The sequence below is a fragment of the Neofelis nebulosa genome, chromosome 5 (genome assembly GCF_028018385.1).
Source record: "Neofelis nebulosa isolate mNeoNeb1 chromosome 5, mNeoNeb1.pri, whole genome shotgun sequence".
NCBI lineage: Eukaryota > Metazoa > Chordata > Mammalia > Carnivora > Felidae > Neofelis > Neofelis nebulosa.
The window spans coordinates 18491102-18509939 of NC_080786.1; the positions used below are offsets into that span (position 1 = coordinate 18491102).

Here is an 18838-nt window from a genome sequence, read left to right on the forward strand (position 1 = left end):
CCACTAAGCCACCCAAGCATCCCAAGACAGCTCTAACTCTAGAATACAGCAATCCCAAAACAAATCACAAGGTGGAAAGAACACTAGTCTTGGAGTCTGGGATCTGTGTTCTGGTCCTGTGTTAGGAATTTATTGGTAATCCAAGAAAAATCTCTTCACCTCTCTGAGCCATAGTCACCTAACCTCAAAAATGAGTAAACTGAACTTCATCACTGACATCCCTCTAAGATTCAGAGTTTAAATCTTAACTCTAATGTTTTCCAAAAATCCTAACCTAATGGTTTTACTTTTAAACTATACCATAGCTATTTTATTAATGAGTATGGCTCCTCCATTCCAGTCCAGGTGCCCCAGAAAATAGGACCTAAGGCAGAAGTTTATGTGGGGTGTGCACTACCCCATGTGAAAAGAGAACTGAGGAAAAAGGAAGTAAGACTAGGAAGGAAAGAGAGAAAATATCAGAGGATGTATTACTGAGCTGGCCACCACTCAATATCGTTAACAACTGATAGCTCAGTCTTATGGGACCAGCAGGGAAGAGACAAAATATATCCCCTGGGTCTCTTACCCACTAATTAGATTCAGCCCACTAGACACCACCTTCCCACCCACCACTCTACATTTTGGAATAATGCTTAGGGAAGCTCTGAGGAAGTCCTGAGGCTCTTCACACCTCAGCAGCACTGGGAAAGCCCTGAGGAAGACAGGTCAGAGGCATCTAACTCAGCACAAAGAAAGGCACTCTGTCCTACTCCAGTTGGCAACAGTGGCTGCCCCGCGCCTGGGCAGAATACATCACAGCAAGAGAAACTGGAGTAGAAAAAGTAGCCACAGATTCTGGATGAGGTGGAGAGGGTATGAAATAGCACCTAAGACATGTTTCACCCATCCCCCAAATATTCTACGATCTCCTAAAAGAGAAAAACCACATCCTATTTACTCCTTGTATTCTGTGCTGAAACACCGGGCTAGGCTCGGAGTAGGTATCTAGTAACACTCTGCAGAACCTGCCTGCAGTCCACGCTTGAAAGTAATACTGGATGAAGTCTGTATTCCGGGAATACAGAGCAGTTTTATCTCAAGTCCTAAGAAACTCTGTATTTATCTCATCTCTTCCCAAGATCCTGAGATTGTTATTCTTTTGTTGGCACCTTCAGCCTCTAAACTATAAATACTTATTTAGAAAAGAATGAAAATGTCCATGAGAATAAAATACCACCTACACCCTGCATCGATATTCCAGATAAATAAACCTACCTCAAAAGTCCCAGCCTTTAAAAGGTTGACCTGGTCATGCTGAGAGAGATCTCTGAATCCAGGAATACGCTTTGCGAACTCCACAACTTCTTTCACTGCTGGGGTGAAGCTCATTGAAAATTCCTCCCAGATTTCATGCCCAGATTTATGAGGATCCACATATGGAGACTTACTCATTGGACAAACCTAGTATGCACAAAACAGGAAACTTCTTCAATTGTGAGAGGTGGTAAAGAAATTTCAAAAGTAGCATCTCAATCTTTGGAAACCCCAATTTGAAAAGAACTCTCAGACACAGGTGCTATCTACGAATATTAACATTTTCTCTTCTTGCTACTTGCCTTATGTGAGAAAGCCTCATGGCAACCTGGTTTAAGTAGCAATTAACTTACCATAAAAGAGGCAGCCTAAGCTATTTCAAAAAACCTGTTGCACAAGTTTAAAACTTTATTTTGTAACACTGCTGCCACCTTATGCTGGTTTTATGATTTTCAAACAAATTCACACATACTTGATTGTCAATCCTATTCATTAGTGATAGCAGATAATATAATTACCATTTCTTAGATGAGGAAATGAGACTCTAAGCGGTTTAATGATTTATCCGAATACAGCTAGAAGTCACAGGCCTAGAACCCAAGCCCGACATTTACTTAATATTTCAAACTCACTTTTTTCTAAATCACACAATTACAATGTTATAATTTCAAAGAAGGGAAAATAGTGAGATGCCTCACTTTTTTAAAAAGGTCATTGACCATTTATTTCATAAACACTGGTATGACTACTGGCCCCCACTTGTTCAACTAGAAAACAATGATGAGAGACACAAAGGGCACCTTCTAAATAAGGATTGGTGAGGAAAAACTGGGAAGCCAAAGAGAAGAACACTAAAAAGATTATGATGGGAATGCAAGCTAGTGCAGCCATTCTGGAAAACAGTATGGAGATTCCTCAAAAAACTAAAAATAGAACTACCCTACGACCCAGCAATTGCACTACTAGGCATTTATCCAAGGGATACAGGTGTGCTGTTTCGAAGGGACACATGCACCCCCATGTTTATAGCAGCACTATCAACAGTAGCCAAAGTATGCAAAGAGCCCAAATGTCCATCGATGGATGAATGGATAAAGAAGATGTGGTATATATATACAACGGAGTATTACTCGGCAATCAAAAAGAATGAAATCTTGCCATTTGCAACTATGTGGATGGAACTGGAGGGTATTATGCTAAGTGAAGTTAGTCAGAAAAAGACAAAAATCATATGACTTCACTCATATGAGGACTTTAAGAGACAAAACAGATGAACATAAGGGAAGGGAAACAAAAATAATATAAAAACAGGGAGGGGGACAAAACAGAAGAGACTCATAGAGAACAAACTGAGGGTTATGGGAGGGGTTGTGGGAGGGGGGACGGGCTAAACAGGTAAAGGGCACTAAGGAATCTACTGAAATCATTGTTGCACTATATGGTAACTAATTTGGACGTAAATTTAAAAAAATAAAACAAGGTAAACTTTAAAAAATAGGAAAACAATAAATAAAATAAAAAGATTATGAAATTCATTGCATAATCTATTAGTAAAATCAGCCTTTAAATTTTTGCGAAATCCATAGGCAATCCAGGAATGGGATGATTCTATAACCATGGAGAACACCACAAAATTAGAACCTAAATGCTTACAGATGTTTCCCTCCTAAGGCAGCCCGTAAGTCTAATAAAATATAAGGTCACTTTTAAGATCCATGGAATCAAATAACTGCAAGTGACAAGAAAATTCTAACAAAAGAATTGGGGTAGAGTCAGCTATTTTGAAAATGAAAAAAGAAGACTTTAATTACCTGGATAGAAAATACCAAGCCTATATCAAAGGACCTAATGGTTTAAACTGGAAATGGTGTGGTACTTCTGTTTTTGATGAAATTTTGGCTGAATATAAATACTGTACTTTCATGTAAACTGTTGTATTTTATTAAAATTTAAAAAAACTTGAATTTTATAAATAACATTAAATCATCTCCTAAGTAACACTAACTCATTTCCTAAGATAAAGTCTGAGAAAATCCACAGAAACCAGTGTATTAAATTAAAATATTCCTAAATTTTCAAACAGTAAAACACCTATCCATGTCCTATACTCAAAACTTTTTGTACTATAATGGTTAAAGAAAACTTCTTCCATAAAAATCAAAGGATTACTGGGGCACCTAGATGGCTCAGTCGGTTAAGTGTCCGACTTCAGCTCAGGTCATGATCTTGCGGTTTGGGAGTTTGAGCCCCACATTGGGCTCCGTGCAGCTCAGAGCCTAGAGCCTGCTTTGAATTCTTTGTCTCCTTCTCTCTCTCTCCACCCCTCCCCTGCTCATGCTCTGTCTCTCTCTCTCTCTCAAAAATGAATAAACTTAGAAGAAAAAAAATTTTTTTGAATAAAAAAAAAAAAACGAAATCAAAGGATTACTAACTTTAGCAAGCTAAATTGATCTCCCCTTTGAGAAAATCCCAAAGCTAGTAGGGTAGTGATTAATCAGAACACTTAAATTTTGAAAGGTATTTCTAAGAATTAAAGGAACAATTCTAAGGGCACCTGGGTGGCTCAGTCGGTTGAGCTTCTGACTTTGGCTCAGGTCATGATCTTGAGATCCGGGAGTTCGAGCCTGGAGTTAGGCTCTGTGCTGACAGCTCGGAGCCTGAAGCCTGCTTTGGATTCTGTGTCTCCCTCTCTCTCTGCCCCACCCCTACTCACACTCTGTCTGTCTCTCTCTCTCTGTCTCTCTCTCTCTCTCTCTCTCAAAAATAAATAAACATTAAAAATTAAAAAAAAAAAAGGGCCAATTCTACATGACCCACAGTTTACATAAAATCCTAATCCCAATCCTCGTATCAATCAAATCACATGCCTGTACCTAGTTCTGTGTGAAATTAGGTCATTCAACAAATGATGTTTATTAGAACTATTTGAACTAAAATACTACACAAAATTGATTGTATAAATCTCAGGTTCTCTGACACCACCTCTGCCCCTCAAGTTGATATATTCCCCCCAAAATAAAAGAAAACCTTCAAAGCTTTCCTTGATGCAAATAGGGCAAAAAAACAAACAAACAAACAAACAAACAGATTTCACTATACCAGATGCATTCTCCCTCCAGTGTTGCACAGGTAACTATTCTTGTTCTCATTCTGAGAAAATCCATCTATCAAAACTCTATCACATACTCGTTGAGTATAAGCATTGGAGAAGTTCATACAATGTCCATTTGCAATACAAATGGCATGCCCATTTGGGTAATGCATTATGTTCCTCCCTTTGTACTGTCCATTGAGGTGCTGTTGGCTCTCACTACATGGAAAATGACTGCTAAGCCCACTGCCACAATGGTCATGATTTAAATTATATTGCTCCATGCTCTTGGGAATCCGTTCTCTCTGAGGCTGCATGGTGTCTGCTGAGTTTTCTCGCTGCTCTTGATTATACATAAAGGTATCCTTGTGCGCTCTGGTCACCATGCCAATCACTTCATCCTTTGCAAAATCAGAAGAGGGAGAAGAGCTTTTGATGTTTTCTTGTTCCAGCTGGGGCTTGGGTCGCAGCTGTTCCTGGGCTGGTAAGGCTGTCTGTTCATGATGTTCTAATGTATCATTCTGCAAATGACCACTGAACTGGCTGTTCATCATGGTCTTCATCGCACTTTGCATTTCAATTAGCATCCTCTGTTTTTCGCGCTTAGGAATACGACCAAACCGAACAGCTATTGAAGAAAAAAATATTTAAGGTCTATATTCTAAATAAGACCTGTTTATACAAAAGAATAGCACAAAACTGTCTCTAATAGCTATGGCCTCTAGTGATACAAGTAAAGAGTATCTGTATGTCTCTGGCCCAAATTATTCTAAACTTGCTGGTTATGTTTTTGATACACCATAAGAAATAGAGGGGAAATTTTTTCCATTTTTCTCCCAAAACAAAGCTAAGAGAAGATCTATTAGGTCCTGGGTATTTTATAAGCAATCTAAGAAATCTGAAATTAACTAATGAAAATCACATTGAAGCAGTCAGCATTACTACACAGCACCTATTAATAAGGCTGAAGGCTCTGTTTTTAAGAAGGCACATGGCATTCAGCTACCCAGACATTAATGTTAATGAAACCTAGTAGGTACAAGCATTCCTTGAACACCTGACCTTTGTCAATTCATTCTGTAACCCTATTCTCAAGACCCAACTATTAAATGGTTTGTTCTCCTTTTCCAGCTTCTTAAAAAAGAAAATCTTTAAAAAAAATTTTTTTTAATTAAAAAAAACACAATCGGGGCGCCTGGGTGGCGCAGTCGGTTAAGCGTCCGACTTCAGCCAGGTCACGATCTCGCGGTCCGTGAGTTCGAGCCCCGCGTCGGGCTCTGGGCCGATGGCTCGGAGCCTGGAGCCTGTTTCCGATTCTGTGTCTCCCTCTCTCTGCCCCTCCCCCGTTCATGCTCTGTGTCTCTCTGTCCCAAAAATAAATTAAAAACGTTGAAAAAAAAAAAAAATTTAAAAAAAAAAAACACAATCAAGAGAAAGGCAGTTATTGAAAACTTGGACTTTAATTGAAATCAATAAAATAAATAAAAATTAAATAATGCATCCTCCACTATTTTAGAGGTGAGTCTTAAAATGTGTCGTGTCTCCAACATTCCTATCCCTGAGGAGTAGAACAGAAAAGCTTTCTAGTCTAATATTTATACAGAGATAATAAAAATCCAATATATCCACCCGGCAAGAAAGCCTTCCTAATCTAATTGTAGCCTCTGACATTATTGCTATAGTGGACAGTTTTATCATGTTCAACGCTCTACCTCTACTCCCTCCTTCACAAATGATTGCCATTTTTATTCTTTTGAGGAAATCACAATATCCACCAACTTTGCATTAATATTTCCAGTAATATAAAAAAAATTTTTAGGCAAATTAAATCCAAAACATCAATTGCTGAAATCCATTACTCATGAAGCTCCTTATTACAAACAGTATTTGTGTAATGTATTAGAGTAACCTAAGGGATTGCTTAAGTGACCCTTCCCTAGATAAATATCAGGTTCATTCTTTGCAATTCTTAATTAATCCTACTAAACTAGTCCCTGGGAAAACCTCATACTCTTCTATTATGTTTCTTAGAACTGAATGAGACTATCCATTTCCCTAAGCATAAGAGTCAAATTTCCCAGTGATGTCATCCACAGAAAATACTAATAGTCCTGCAAATTAACTTTTATTTTTTATGGGAATGGATCATGCCAGAATTTAGCAACCACCTCCACTCCAGACCCTACTGTTTCTTTCAATTTTCCATCTCCTTTCAATATATTTAGACCTGTCCCTAAAAGCACATTATCATCTTAGGGCTGAGAAAGTCATAGAGCTAATTCACATAGGAGAAATGGGTTCCTCAGAAATGCTAAAAAATCAAGGAGAAAGAGCCAAGGATTCCTATACCAAGAAAAACGAATTCTTTTTTAGGAAAAAAGTATTCAAACTGTATACAAAAAAGTCTTTTATAAGAAGCCCCAAAAAGAGAGCCAAAAGCTGTTTCCAGGGTGATAATGCTAAAATTTGACTTTAATGAATTTGGCATCTTACAAGGTATCAAAATGTGTTTTTCTAAAATCTGCTTCACTCTAAGCACAAGAAGGCCACTGGTAACTGGCCTACAGGTCTGGTTTATGCTGAGGAGTAAAAAGCCTAGCTCCATATGTTTTAAGAAGAGCACTCATTAAAGTGGGAACATACCATCTCTCGACATTCCAACAGACAGACACTTCTTGAAGCGACACTGCTGACATCTGTTTCTATTCATTCTCATTATAGAACAGTTTTCATTCTTGAGGCACTTCTTGTACTGGATGTTTTGCTGAATGCTTCTCCGAAAGAAACCCTAGGAACAAAGGAGATGTATTCATTCATTTAAAAACATCCAGATGGGCTCCTTGTACGCACACCCCCTCACAACTAACAAGTATTTCACTAGCTACCTGGGAAATAATTTGCGCTTAGAACACAGGGGTATAGAACACTGACACACAGAATTTAACTGGATTCTTACTGGTATTAGTAAGCACCTATGCCTACTAGCCCAATAAAACTCTTCTGCTCCTTCCCTTTGGAGAATCTTGGAGCTTGCCAAGCACCTCTTTACTACACTTTATGCTGTTACCAGCCCCTGCCACAAACCACATTTTCCAGCCCAAACTTTAATTACATACAAATCCCAAAACTCTTAAAACATGAATGACTGATTTTTAAAGAGTTGACAGAGAAACGTGTTCCACAGGTGTAATTCCCTCACTACCAAGGATTACTTAGTAGAGCTGGGTCTTTCCTGGATCATTACCTGATGACACCAGCAAAGTCTACTTACAAGTGCCAGATATTTCTGGCAACTTGTTAGCAATAGGTAAGTGTGACACCACACCACCCACAGAGCAACTAATGATCCAAGGAAAGACCGTTCCCAGCTATATGGCTACAAATAACTATCTTTACTACACAAACAATTTAAGCACATGCTCTGTGATAGGTCTCCCAAGATCTCCAGCTTCATGTTCCCAGGAAGAACACAGTTTAAGCACATGCTCTGTGATAGGTCTCCCAAGATCTCCAGCTTCATGTTCCCAGGAAGAACAGAAAAGTCAAGAACACAATTACCAAGATTTTAAATTGCAGTTTCCTTGAGTATCATAATTAACCACACATTTCATGAATCTGTTAGTAATTTTGAAATACAACATTTTTACACTTTATTACTTCAATATTATACTTGGATACCAGAATATCTGAACTAGACAAATCTCTAAAAGGGTGTGGAACAATTATGTGTATTTATCAAAGATACACAGACTCATTTGCTTGTACGTTTTCTCTAGCCGTAAAGTGAGAACAATGACTGCTCTACAATTATTTCACATTGTTATAAAAATTTTAAGAAGAGTAAAACAGTATTTACAGAATGTTTAAAGCAGTGGAAAAATGCTACTTCTATATAAAATACTGACTAGTCTTGTGAAATGACCCAGCCATTAAGGGCTACCAAACTCACAATTCATTCAGAGCCACGCTAGAAAATATATCTTCTTCCATCACGTATATTCATTATCTTGCTCACCCATCATATCTTGCCAAATTGGATTCTTGCTTCTGGCAAGAGCAAATGTCTCGGTCATATTAATTTTTGATACTCAGGAGAAAGAACTGGGCCAGATTTTCAAAAAAGAGGGAAAGATTCCCTGGATATAAGTAGGAGGTATAAACTATCTCACTTGGAATTAGCTGACACTCTAACCAAGAAATATTCACTTGAACTTAAAAATGAGGTTTCCCAAGTAATCAATTTATATTCAAGATTCTTTTAGTCATTTGGCATTACTTCTCAAGATACCACATTTTTACAAGTATTGTAGGAGTTATTCCCAACTGCTAATATCTGACCTATCAGAATGTCATCATATTTGAGGAGACCTATTCAAAGCTTGGTTTAAACTCAGTTCCAACAAGCAGTGCCTTGTCTGTTTTGCTCCCTATTTCCCCACCACCTGGAACAGTGCCTGATGCATTAGAGAATACACAATTTGTGTACTCGGTTTCATAACCTAACTAAGTGAAAGAGCAAATTTATTTGGATCAAAATCCTAAAGAAAAAAGAAATACTTTTACTGCTGAATATATTTTTCAAAACAAGTTATGTTCATATACTACCTAAAATGCTTAAAACTGTAAGAGTAGCTGCTGACTTCTCTCATCATCCCAGGTTATCAACTGTGGAAACTGACAAACCTAACTCCAATTTCTTTATTCCCAGAATCAGTAGCTTACCTTACAGCCTTCACAAGCATGAACTCCATAGTGGAATCCTGATGCCACATCCCCACAGACTTTACACAGTAGAACCATGCCACTAAATTCTAAGACACAAACAGATATAAAAGTATAAAGCTGGAAGAAAAACTTCAACCGTTTGCTTTCTTTCCAACTGATTCCAGTTTATTTTATTCAATTTGTAAGTACTTTAAAAAGATGCAAAATCTACTTTTATAATGCAAAAATATCTTTACACTAAATCACCAAAAGAAATCTTAGTGTTCTTTTAAATCACAGTTTATGGGGGGCACCTAGCTCAGTCGGTTAAGCATCCCACTCTTGGTTTCAGCTCAGGTCATGATCTCACAGTTCATGAGATGGAGCCCCGTGTCAGCTTCTGCCTCTGATAGTGTGGAGCCTGCTTAGGATTCTCTCTCCTCCCCTCTCTGCCCCCACCCCAATCGCTCTGTCTCAAAATAAATAAATAAAATTTAAATAAAACACAATTTATGGGACTGCCAGAAATATCGGAGAGCTAGTTTTTTCCTTTCCTGATGATTTTAAGCATACACTGAAATTTTGTTAAGGGTAGAGTTACTTTTACACCATATATGCAACCAGAACTAAAAACAATTCTCCTCAGTAAGAATTAAAAAGTCATACAAAAAGTCAATTAGCAGAAGGTGCGAACAGATGTCTCCACAGGCTGCTGTACAATACTAAGTTCGATTCACCTTACAGGCAACATTCCTCCCCTGTATCAGCCAGTCTTACCTCCACACTCACTCAGGGGTCCAAATTCCACCACTCATTTGGTTATCCCAATGCTGCTTTGTTTTCTAATTCCAAATGTTCCTAGCTCCAACTTCATGAAAGCAAACCCCTTCCTACAACGAGTAAGTACTCTGTTCTAGAAACCGGATTCAGTACCAAGAGTCCAGAAGAAAGGCAACTGTGAAAATGTGGTAAAAGGAACTACCCTCGAGGAAACACAGGCAGAGTGCATAACCACGTACCTTGTTCTGTGTCAAGAACAAATTATGACAGCCCTAGGCTGTAACGTTTAAAATCATCACTGATTTCTTCTCTAACTACTAAACTATGATTACCCAAAAGAGGGTGAAATTACACTCAAATGAAAAACTGATCAAATAAGCCCCACCTGCAATTAATGGCACCAACCCTTGAAAACTAAAGTAACTTACTTGTCACTCCACTGTGACTCTTTGTCATCCCCGGTGCACTCGACTTGGTTGTTTTCATAGAACAATCTATTCGATCATTCTTCAGGATGCCTTCAATACTGGAGAGATCACCATTTTTGGGATTTCCGTTGTTATCAGAATTAGAGCTATTCGGAGAAGATGGGACAGAAGAGGAGGAGGACTGGAAACTGTTCTCAGAACCCTCACTGTGACAAGAGGCAGGACTAGAGGCTGAGCTGGAAGAGCTGATATAGGCAATCACACCTCCTAGAAAAAGATGGGAGAATTCAGATTAATTAGATACACATATGTTTTCTCCTTTTTGAAATCTGAACAGTAAAATCACTAACCTTAGAAACAGGTTGCTGACTAAATGTCAGTTGACCCAAAAAGGAGAAAGTAACTTATTTCCTTATTACCTACTATTAATTCTTCCTGCTTCCACAAAGTTCAAAGAACGTATCACTTCCACGGATTCAAAAAATGAAAAGGCTCTCACTGGCTTAGTTATTCTGAACACAGAAAGATCTGAACCTAAAGCTTTTCATTTTCCAGTTTTTTTTCTAAAAGGAATGAAAAACCTTCCTGAGTGACTACACAGGTTAGAGTGAACAATCTGTTTCATCCATGAAGAAATCTATTTCTGGTCCTCTCTTTGCCTCCTTCATTATACCTTTGTGTGACACAACCCTAGAAACAATGACTTCAGCATTTGCCTCCCCCAGCACTTGGCTAAAACACAGGTTAACCAAAAACAGATGTAATACTTGGAACTCCAGATAATTTATGTCAAAATGGGAAACTTTTCATCCTTTTGCTACCAGAATCTTTGTTTTGATGAAGACTTCTACCACTAGCCACTGATCACCAGTTTCACGCTGTCCCTTCTCCACCTGTTTCTGCCACTAGATTTGCAGACACACTTACCTGTAAACAGCTCTTAAGGAATCCAGACTCGCCACTTGTTCTTCTGACTCGCTACTTACAATAAATGTTAAAGAGGCTGAAAGAATGCATGCTATAAGAGAATAACATTAAGGCTGATGCTAATTCTCTCTCCACAGAGCTACTCTCAAAATACCATTCACAATTTCACCAATATAACCTCCACAACCCCTGTGAAAACTGGCCTTGCCCGCTTAGAGACTGTAAACCTCCCACGTTAAGAAATAAGATTTAAAATTCTTTTTAGGGTATAATTTCAAACATCTTCCTTCAAAGATGCAAAGTGCTGCAAGAGTAATCTCATAGCCAAATATATTATTTTTCCAAGTCGCAGGCCAAACAACTAATTCTTATCTCTTCTGCCAAGATCTGTGGTTTCTTTTCCTCTTTCCTCTATCATCAACAAACATTTATGGGCTTTTTCATTATGATATAAAGGTAAAATTATCTCTTCTATCACTGTCTTGAACTCTTAAACAAACCTACTGTTTACCTGTTTCCATCTCTTTCTCACCTAGACCATAAGCACCTAGGTGCAGGTACACAGTGTCTCTTAATTCTCTATACATGCTTTACAGGTAATAAGCCTGCCATAGATATTTTTAAGACCTACTTCTCTGCCTTTCTGAAGCCCACATTTAATAACATGGACAGATCCCAAACAGCATAAAGCATTACTAGGAAGTCATAAGCAAAACAAGGCATTTCTGACAACAATCTAACTATACAGAGTAATAAGTGGAGAGTTCTACACATTACCTAAGTAACAACTGCAATTTAAGTACTCACTCTGAAATAAAAACCTTCTCTGAGATGTGATTCCCCGATCTTTTTATTTTTAGATAACAGCCACACTTTATAAGTCAAAACACACACACACACACACACACACACACACACACACACACACACACAATATGCTGAGGCCAAACCAATTCCAAAGACAAAGACATTTCCATTTACAGAAAATTTAAAAATGGGCAGAGGAATATTGAGTCACTTTTAGTCTGTCGTGTTGAAATAAGGTACCAGACGTGTAGTTAAGTACCAATTAAACATATCCAGAATGGGAAGCTCCTGAGAAGTAAAGCAAAACCATTACTCTTAGGGATTTTGGTCACAACCCAAAAGAGAAGTTAAAATGGTACCTACTATGCCAGGAAAAACAGAAGAGTTTACTATACACAAATGCAACTAAATGTACTTGAATTTTAAAGACAAAAATATAAATAATGTGGAGAATTCCATCCACTTTTCCATTCACTAAGCACATGCCTGCCATGAGTCTTGAAGTTGGAGGAGTGACTGTTCTTTCTAGACTAACCCACCTCCCAGATGTTCTCTTGGCATGTGCTTATCTTTCCAGAGTGAAACCAGAGCTTTATGATTACTATTAGAGCTGCAATGTGTTCCCCACCTATAAACCAGTCATTCTCAAAGTGTGATCCCTGGACGAAGGGCTTCAGCATCACCTACAAATCTGTTAGAAATCCAAGTTCTCATGTCCCACTCCAGATCTACTCGATCAGAAACTTTAATCACCCTCTTGGTGATACTGATACACAATAAAGCTGTTACACACTAAAACTGGGACTGTCACAAGCCATTGTCTTTACCTGTGCTCAGTGGAAGAAAATACAACCAAGGGTAATCTTAGTAAGAGAAATTTCATCTACTGCTAATTTTGAAAGCTCCTAAGAAACCAAATATAAAGGAGGAAAGCTTCCTAACTCTGAGTTTAGTCTCATAAACTCATATGTAAAATATGTATCATCAGAACAACCTGGTGCTTTTTCAAAATACATGTTTCCAAGGCCCTGCAGAAACTAGAGAAGACCCCTCAGGAATGAGCATTTTTAATTTTTAACAAGTTCCCTAGGTAATTTGTTTCAATGTTGAAGTTTAGGAATAGCTACAATCACTGAATTAAAGCACAAATTGGTTCATAGTTTTTAAAGTTGATGTTTTCATTGACGTAACTGCCTAAATACCCTTAATACATTGTGAATCCAGAGAGAAACAATTTTAACTTGGAAAGCTAGCAAATGTCGTATTACTGGGTAAAACCATGTTTTCATAAAACTTTAGAAGTTCATATCCGAAATTCCAAGTGTTAGCAAACTGCTACTTTTTTCACGTGTGTACACCCAGAATTAAATCCAAAGGAAAATATTAGTCTTCAATAAATTCCCAGAGGAAGGTCTCAAAGCTATTTGTCTTATTTAAAGTACTACCACTTTAGGTGGTAAATTCACTTCCTTACATCTAAAAATGATGCAAGATGAGAAACTAATAGTTTTCCTTAAAGTAAGACTTTCTTGGGGCCAGCATTTGAGAGAGCCTTGTATGTTCACAAGGTCTTCTGATTACCTCACCTTAGAAATAAATTTGCAGAAATCAGAGCTATCCCTAATGGCTGGGCAATGGAAGGTATTAAAGCACTGACTGGGAAGGTATTGTTATTAACTACACAAAATGCACCTTCCTTTCAAAACCTCCAAAGTCAAACCTAAGAAAAATTACTGAGCTAGTATCGATCCAGTTAATATCCAATTCCTATCTTTAGGGAGTTTAACAATCATTTACGACAAGCATTTGTGCCAGGCACCATGGTATCAAAGATGACCCATCTAGAAGCAGCTACATTCTCCTAGCAAGACCTTTGACACTGATTTAGCTGTCTTAGCATCTACTCTTGCTACCAGACACCAACCTACTGTCCAGATGGTTAGTAACCCAAATGGGTTACATTTTAATTTCCAAGAGAGTAATACTAATCTAATACTTCCTCAGCCTAATGAAGGGAAGTGAAAACTACAAGTCACAAAGTACCTACCAAATGCCAAGAATAAAATGACACAATTTCATGTCACATTTCAACCTCCCAAGAATTAACTTCCATTATCCCATTTTTCACATGAGGAACTTAGAACTCAGAAAGGTGTAATATAAATACAGCTGCTAAGTGGCAGAGCCAGGAGTAGAGACCCAGGCCAAAATACAGACTATCATTTCTTACTGTGAAGACCTGGGCAAGCAAGTCACTTTCGTTGTCTCTAAATCTGAGTTACCTTCTATATAAATGGGCATATCTGCCAGCTTTATTACAAGATTAAAATGAAGTGTAGTGTTCATACAAGGTGATTATTAAAGTGGTTTTTACACATAAGGTTTTTGATGATAATGCAAGAAAGGTAAAATCCCCGAACCAGCAAGTCCCAACACTTCCAGAAACAGGCAGAATGTACTTCTTAGATGCCTCAAGCTAAAATTAGCTGAGACAGTCTTCTCTATTTTTAGCTGGGAAAAAAAAAAAAAAAAAATCCCTGGAGCTGAGCCAGGTTCCCAGGCAAGGGCTTACCCAGTGGTCAACTTCAGACAAGCTAGAAGTCAATATCTAATTTTATACTGCTGGGAAGCACTTACTGTTGGCCATATATTGGGGTTTTCTTACCCCAATTCTAGGCTTGCCCATCACCAAAATCCTCCCACTCCCACTGCCCACCATCCTGGAAAGTATGCTTGGGTTCAACTCCTGACTGTGCCTTGTGACTTAGAATGAAACCATCAAGAAGTTTTAGTTTTCTCATTTTAAAAGTAGGTTACTAACAATTTCTACTCACAGGATGGTAAAATAGATCTAATTGAAGCACTAAACTTCCCATTGTGTCCTGAGTGTCAGGGCTCCAGAGAACAGCATGGTCCCTTCCCTAAAAAGCCCTGTAGACCAACTGAAGAAAGAGCTGTGTTAACCATTCATTCCAGTGCAATGTGAGAGCACTGTTTCATATAAATAACTGTGAACCACTGAGGATCACACAAGAGTACCACAGAAGGCAAAGATCAAGAGGGGCAAACAAAGCTAGGGGACAATAAGTAGGGTCTTGAATTTTCCACCAGCGATGACCCTCTACCATTACAAACCAAGTGGATCCATCTCCTTCACCCCCAAGAGGACAGGACCACCAAGTTGTGCATATACCATCAAATGCTATGTGGACTTAAACCTAATAAGGCATAAAGTAGCTTGTGCTCCCCAAGTGGACTTTCTGGATTCAAAATCTGGCTCCATCACTTGCCTGGATAAGTTAATTAACTACAATCGACTTAGCCCTTCATCTTCAAATGGTGACAACAGTACCTTTATAAAATTAACATGAGGTGTCAAAGTAGTAACATACGTAAAGGACTTGGCACATAGTATGTACTTGACATTTACTGGTGATTATTATTTTACCATCATACTGAAGAGTTCAATCAGAAGTGTTCAAAGAAAACTAACCCTCCCTATCCTTTCTTCCTTCCTTTAATTCTGAATGTGGTATACGGACCCAGTGGTTTCCCTGTAGGTTATTTCTACACTACCTTCAGAATCCCTTAACTCCGTTGACTAGTCAAGCAACCTCCTACTTCCGAGTCTTCCCATGATCTTGATTTTTCTCTCTCCAAGTGACTTCTTTCCCATTACCTCTCTCTGACATTTTCTTTCTAACTTAGGAGAAATACAGATTTGTAAAAACAAGAATGAACCATGTGGGAATGTTTTCCTAATTCTTAAAATGTGAGCTACAGCCAAGGTTATGAAGTTTGTGCAGTGAGTTATTTAAACCTGGTATACTCACTCAGGATCTGTGACAAAAACGTATGGAGTCAATTTCCGCCACTTCACTATTTCACATCTACATTAGTCATGGATAAGACAGGGACACACTATGTTATGAATTATAGGACAGTTAGATGAAATGGTCACTAGTTGAATGTGTATTGTACTGATACGATCATGTCAAAAAGGGATGGGTCAGAGGTGTGCCACACAGCACTCGATTTGGCTCAGCCCTGGTCAACATTTACAACCTGAAGGAAGTTAAAGGGAAAACTTATCAATTCTCCCTCTAACAGATATATGGCAGAAATCGTTAGTATACTGGATAATACCTTGAGAAAGGTTGAACATGAAGCCAAAAGGAACAAGAGAAAATAAGGTCACTGCAAATTCCTCAACTTCAGGTCAATTATCTGCACAACGGAGGAAACCTAGCTTCAAAACAGTTCGCGTGAAAAGGTTCTAGTTTACTGCAAGGTTACTGTGAGTCAGCAAAGCGAATAAGCCACAAAAGCTCAGCCTGCCAGAGAATTCATTTGCAGCAGAATCCAAAACTCGGAACTTGGTAACGTTCCAACCGTTTCCGCAGGAGGCTATTCACTACTGGGTGCTACAGCCCAAAGGGCAACAAGGATGATGATCAAAACAACACAGAGCAAGGACCAAGTAATGAGAACTGAAAACGGAACGAGTGGGGTGGTATGTTGACTGGGGTGGTTGGTATGTTCAACAGTCACCCAAAGGAAGTTTTATTTGTAGCTCTGAAAGGCAAGATTCAAATCAGTGATTCTGTTCCAGGAAGGTTCAAACCAGACAAAAACTTTCTAGTCACCTGAGCGAGCCCACCTTATGAGGCTGCAAAGCTGGAAAAATTCATTCAGGCTAAAGGCTGGCTTAAAATAAATTCAATCTGGTAGTTTCTAAATTCTTATCAAGCAAACACTGAATTCCATTGAGTTACCCAATTTTTAAAAAAATATCCTCAAAAGGTAAGCAGACTCAGAGGTAATTAAAACACAGAAAACACTTTATTTCTACTGTTGGTGGAAAACTCAAAACACGTTGGTCTTCGAGGCATGGGTTTTAGCGCACATAACTTAAAAAATATAAACTGGCTTCTTCTGTAACCTCACCGGCTTCAGGCGTGAGGGTCATCATTGAGGGCAGACACAAGGCCAGAAGGGAATACGGTATTGTTCTCTGGCATTGTAACAGGAAATGTAACCAAAATACTGATAAAGCCAAATTCTGTTTCTCAGGTTCAACAAAGGTCGGCAACCAATGGGTTTAAAAAAATTAACTGAAATAAACAATGACGAGCCTTTCATAAAGTCTGGGACTCACTTAGGATCACCTGAGTCATCCTGACCCTACGTGATCTGAATGATAAGCTATGGGTGTGATCTATAGGCTCCCAGCCCTAGGGGATCTTCGAGACATTTTTATGACTTAGGGTGTGTAAGATAGGTCACGTCCTAGAGCAAACCATTTTTCTTGGAAATAGTGAAGCAGCACCACAAGGGCGAGTGTCGTTCCAAGTGCACGGCGTTGCTCGACATCGAAGCACCTCAGAGCTCCTTTAAGGCGTCTCGCGTTGGGAAGCACGAAGCCTTCCCCGAGGAACCTTTCTCGGCCAACGGAGCGCCCTGACCCCGCACTTCTTCCTCAGCATCCGCAAGGTCTGCTGCGGGTGCGTCTGCCCGGCCCCGGCTCCGCGCGTCGGGGTCACCTCCCCGACGCGAAAGCGGCAGCGGGGGCACTGCGGCGTCCGCGCCCGCCTCGGGACCGCCCGGGCGCGAGGTTCACCGCACGCGCACGCGCGGCCTCCTCCGCAGTGTGCAACCCCGCGGGGGAGGAGGGAATCGCGGCCACGTCACAGCCCGGAGGGTTCCAAGGGGGCGGGGCCTCCCGGAAGGCTGCGGCACTCCCCGCCGGCGCGCGCGCGCACCCGCCCCCACGTGTCCCTGCGGCCCCGGGGAATGTGGGTCACCGAGCCGAGCGGCCTCACGTGTCCCCGCCCGCCGCCGCCGCCTCAGCGCCCATTATGTAATGCCGCGTCACGCGCCCGCCCAGCCAACCGGCGCCCGCGCGCCGCCGAACGTAAACACAGCGCGCACGTGGCTCGCGCGGCCGGGCCATGTGAGGGGGGGGCCGGGCCGGCGCCGCCGGGCCGCGCTGCGGCGTTGCAGGGAGCTAGGAGGGCGGCCGTGGAGCGGCCCCGGGGGCGACGCGGGGACCGGGCGCGAGCCAGTACGCACCGCGCAGCAGCCCACCCTACCAGCCCTGGGGCCACCCCTGCCGCCGTCCCCCGAAGTGCCCCAGCGGGGTCCGATCGCCCCTTCCGCCGTGCCCCCAACCTCCGCAGTCCTGCTCTTACCCGCATTCACCTCCATGGTGCCCTCCGGGAGGGGACAGAAGCTGCCCGCTTCCCGCAGAGGTGGCAGCGCCGCCTCCGCCTCAGCGCCGCGCCGCCCCGGGCTGGAGGCAGCGGTGGTCGCGGAGCCCCCTCATGGGCAGGGCGGTCGGGACGCCCGGAACCCGGGCCCCGCGGCCGGAGAGCGGGCTGCAGTGAGAAAGGGCGGCGGCGGCCGGCGAGCGGCGCTCCTCGCGGAGTCCCTGACAACAAAAGCGGCGGCGCGGCGGCTTCCTGCAGCCAGCGCACCGCGGCGGCGAGGGCGGCTGACGGGGAGGGCAGCTGCGACCATGTGACCCGCGCACACACCCCCTCCCTCCGCCCGCCCCTCTGCCGGCCGCAGCGGCGACTCCGCCCCCTCGCTGCCGCCTGCTCTCGCCTTCCCTCGTTTCTCGCTTCTTTCCTTCGTCCCCCTACCCCCCTTCCCCATTTCCCTCCCCAAATCCTTTCTCTTCTTTCCCCTCTTCCCTCTCCTCCAGGCTGACCTTCCCGCCACGGGTTGGGAGCACCCCCCCGTTACGTCCCCCTCCTAACCCCCCACATGACACTTCGGGTCACCTCCGATTGCTACCAAGGAC

The 18838-nt window shown here is 41.3% G+C and overlaps 1 protein-coding gene across 1 annotated transcript in view; it reads right to left on the reverse strand.

Annotated features, from left to right (window-relative positions):
* The window catches only part of NR1D2 (nuclear receptor subfamily 1 group D member 2), a 28649-nt gene extending 10295 nt beyond the window's left edge, over window positions 1-18354 (reverse strand). Inside the window, exons 1-6 of the mRNA XM_058729745.1 lie at window positions 18225-18354; window positions 10300-10566; window positions 9110-9198; window positions 7031-7175; window positions 4396-5015; window positions 1258-1443 (exon numbers count right to left, since the gene is read on the reverse strand). Coding sequence (XP_058585728.1) covers window positions 1258-1443; window positions 4396-5015; window positions 7031-7175; window positions 9110-9198; window positions 10300-10566; window positions 18225-18240 — 1323 coding nt within the window. The 5' untranslated portion in view covers window positions 18241-18354. The remainder of the gene's footprint in view (window positions 1-1257; window positions 1444-4395; window positions 5016-7030; window positions 7176-9109; window positions 9199-10299; window positions 10567-18224) is intronic.
* Window positions 18355-18838: the final 484 nt, after the last annotated feature.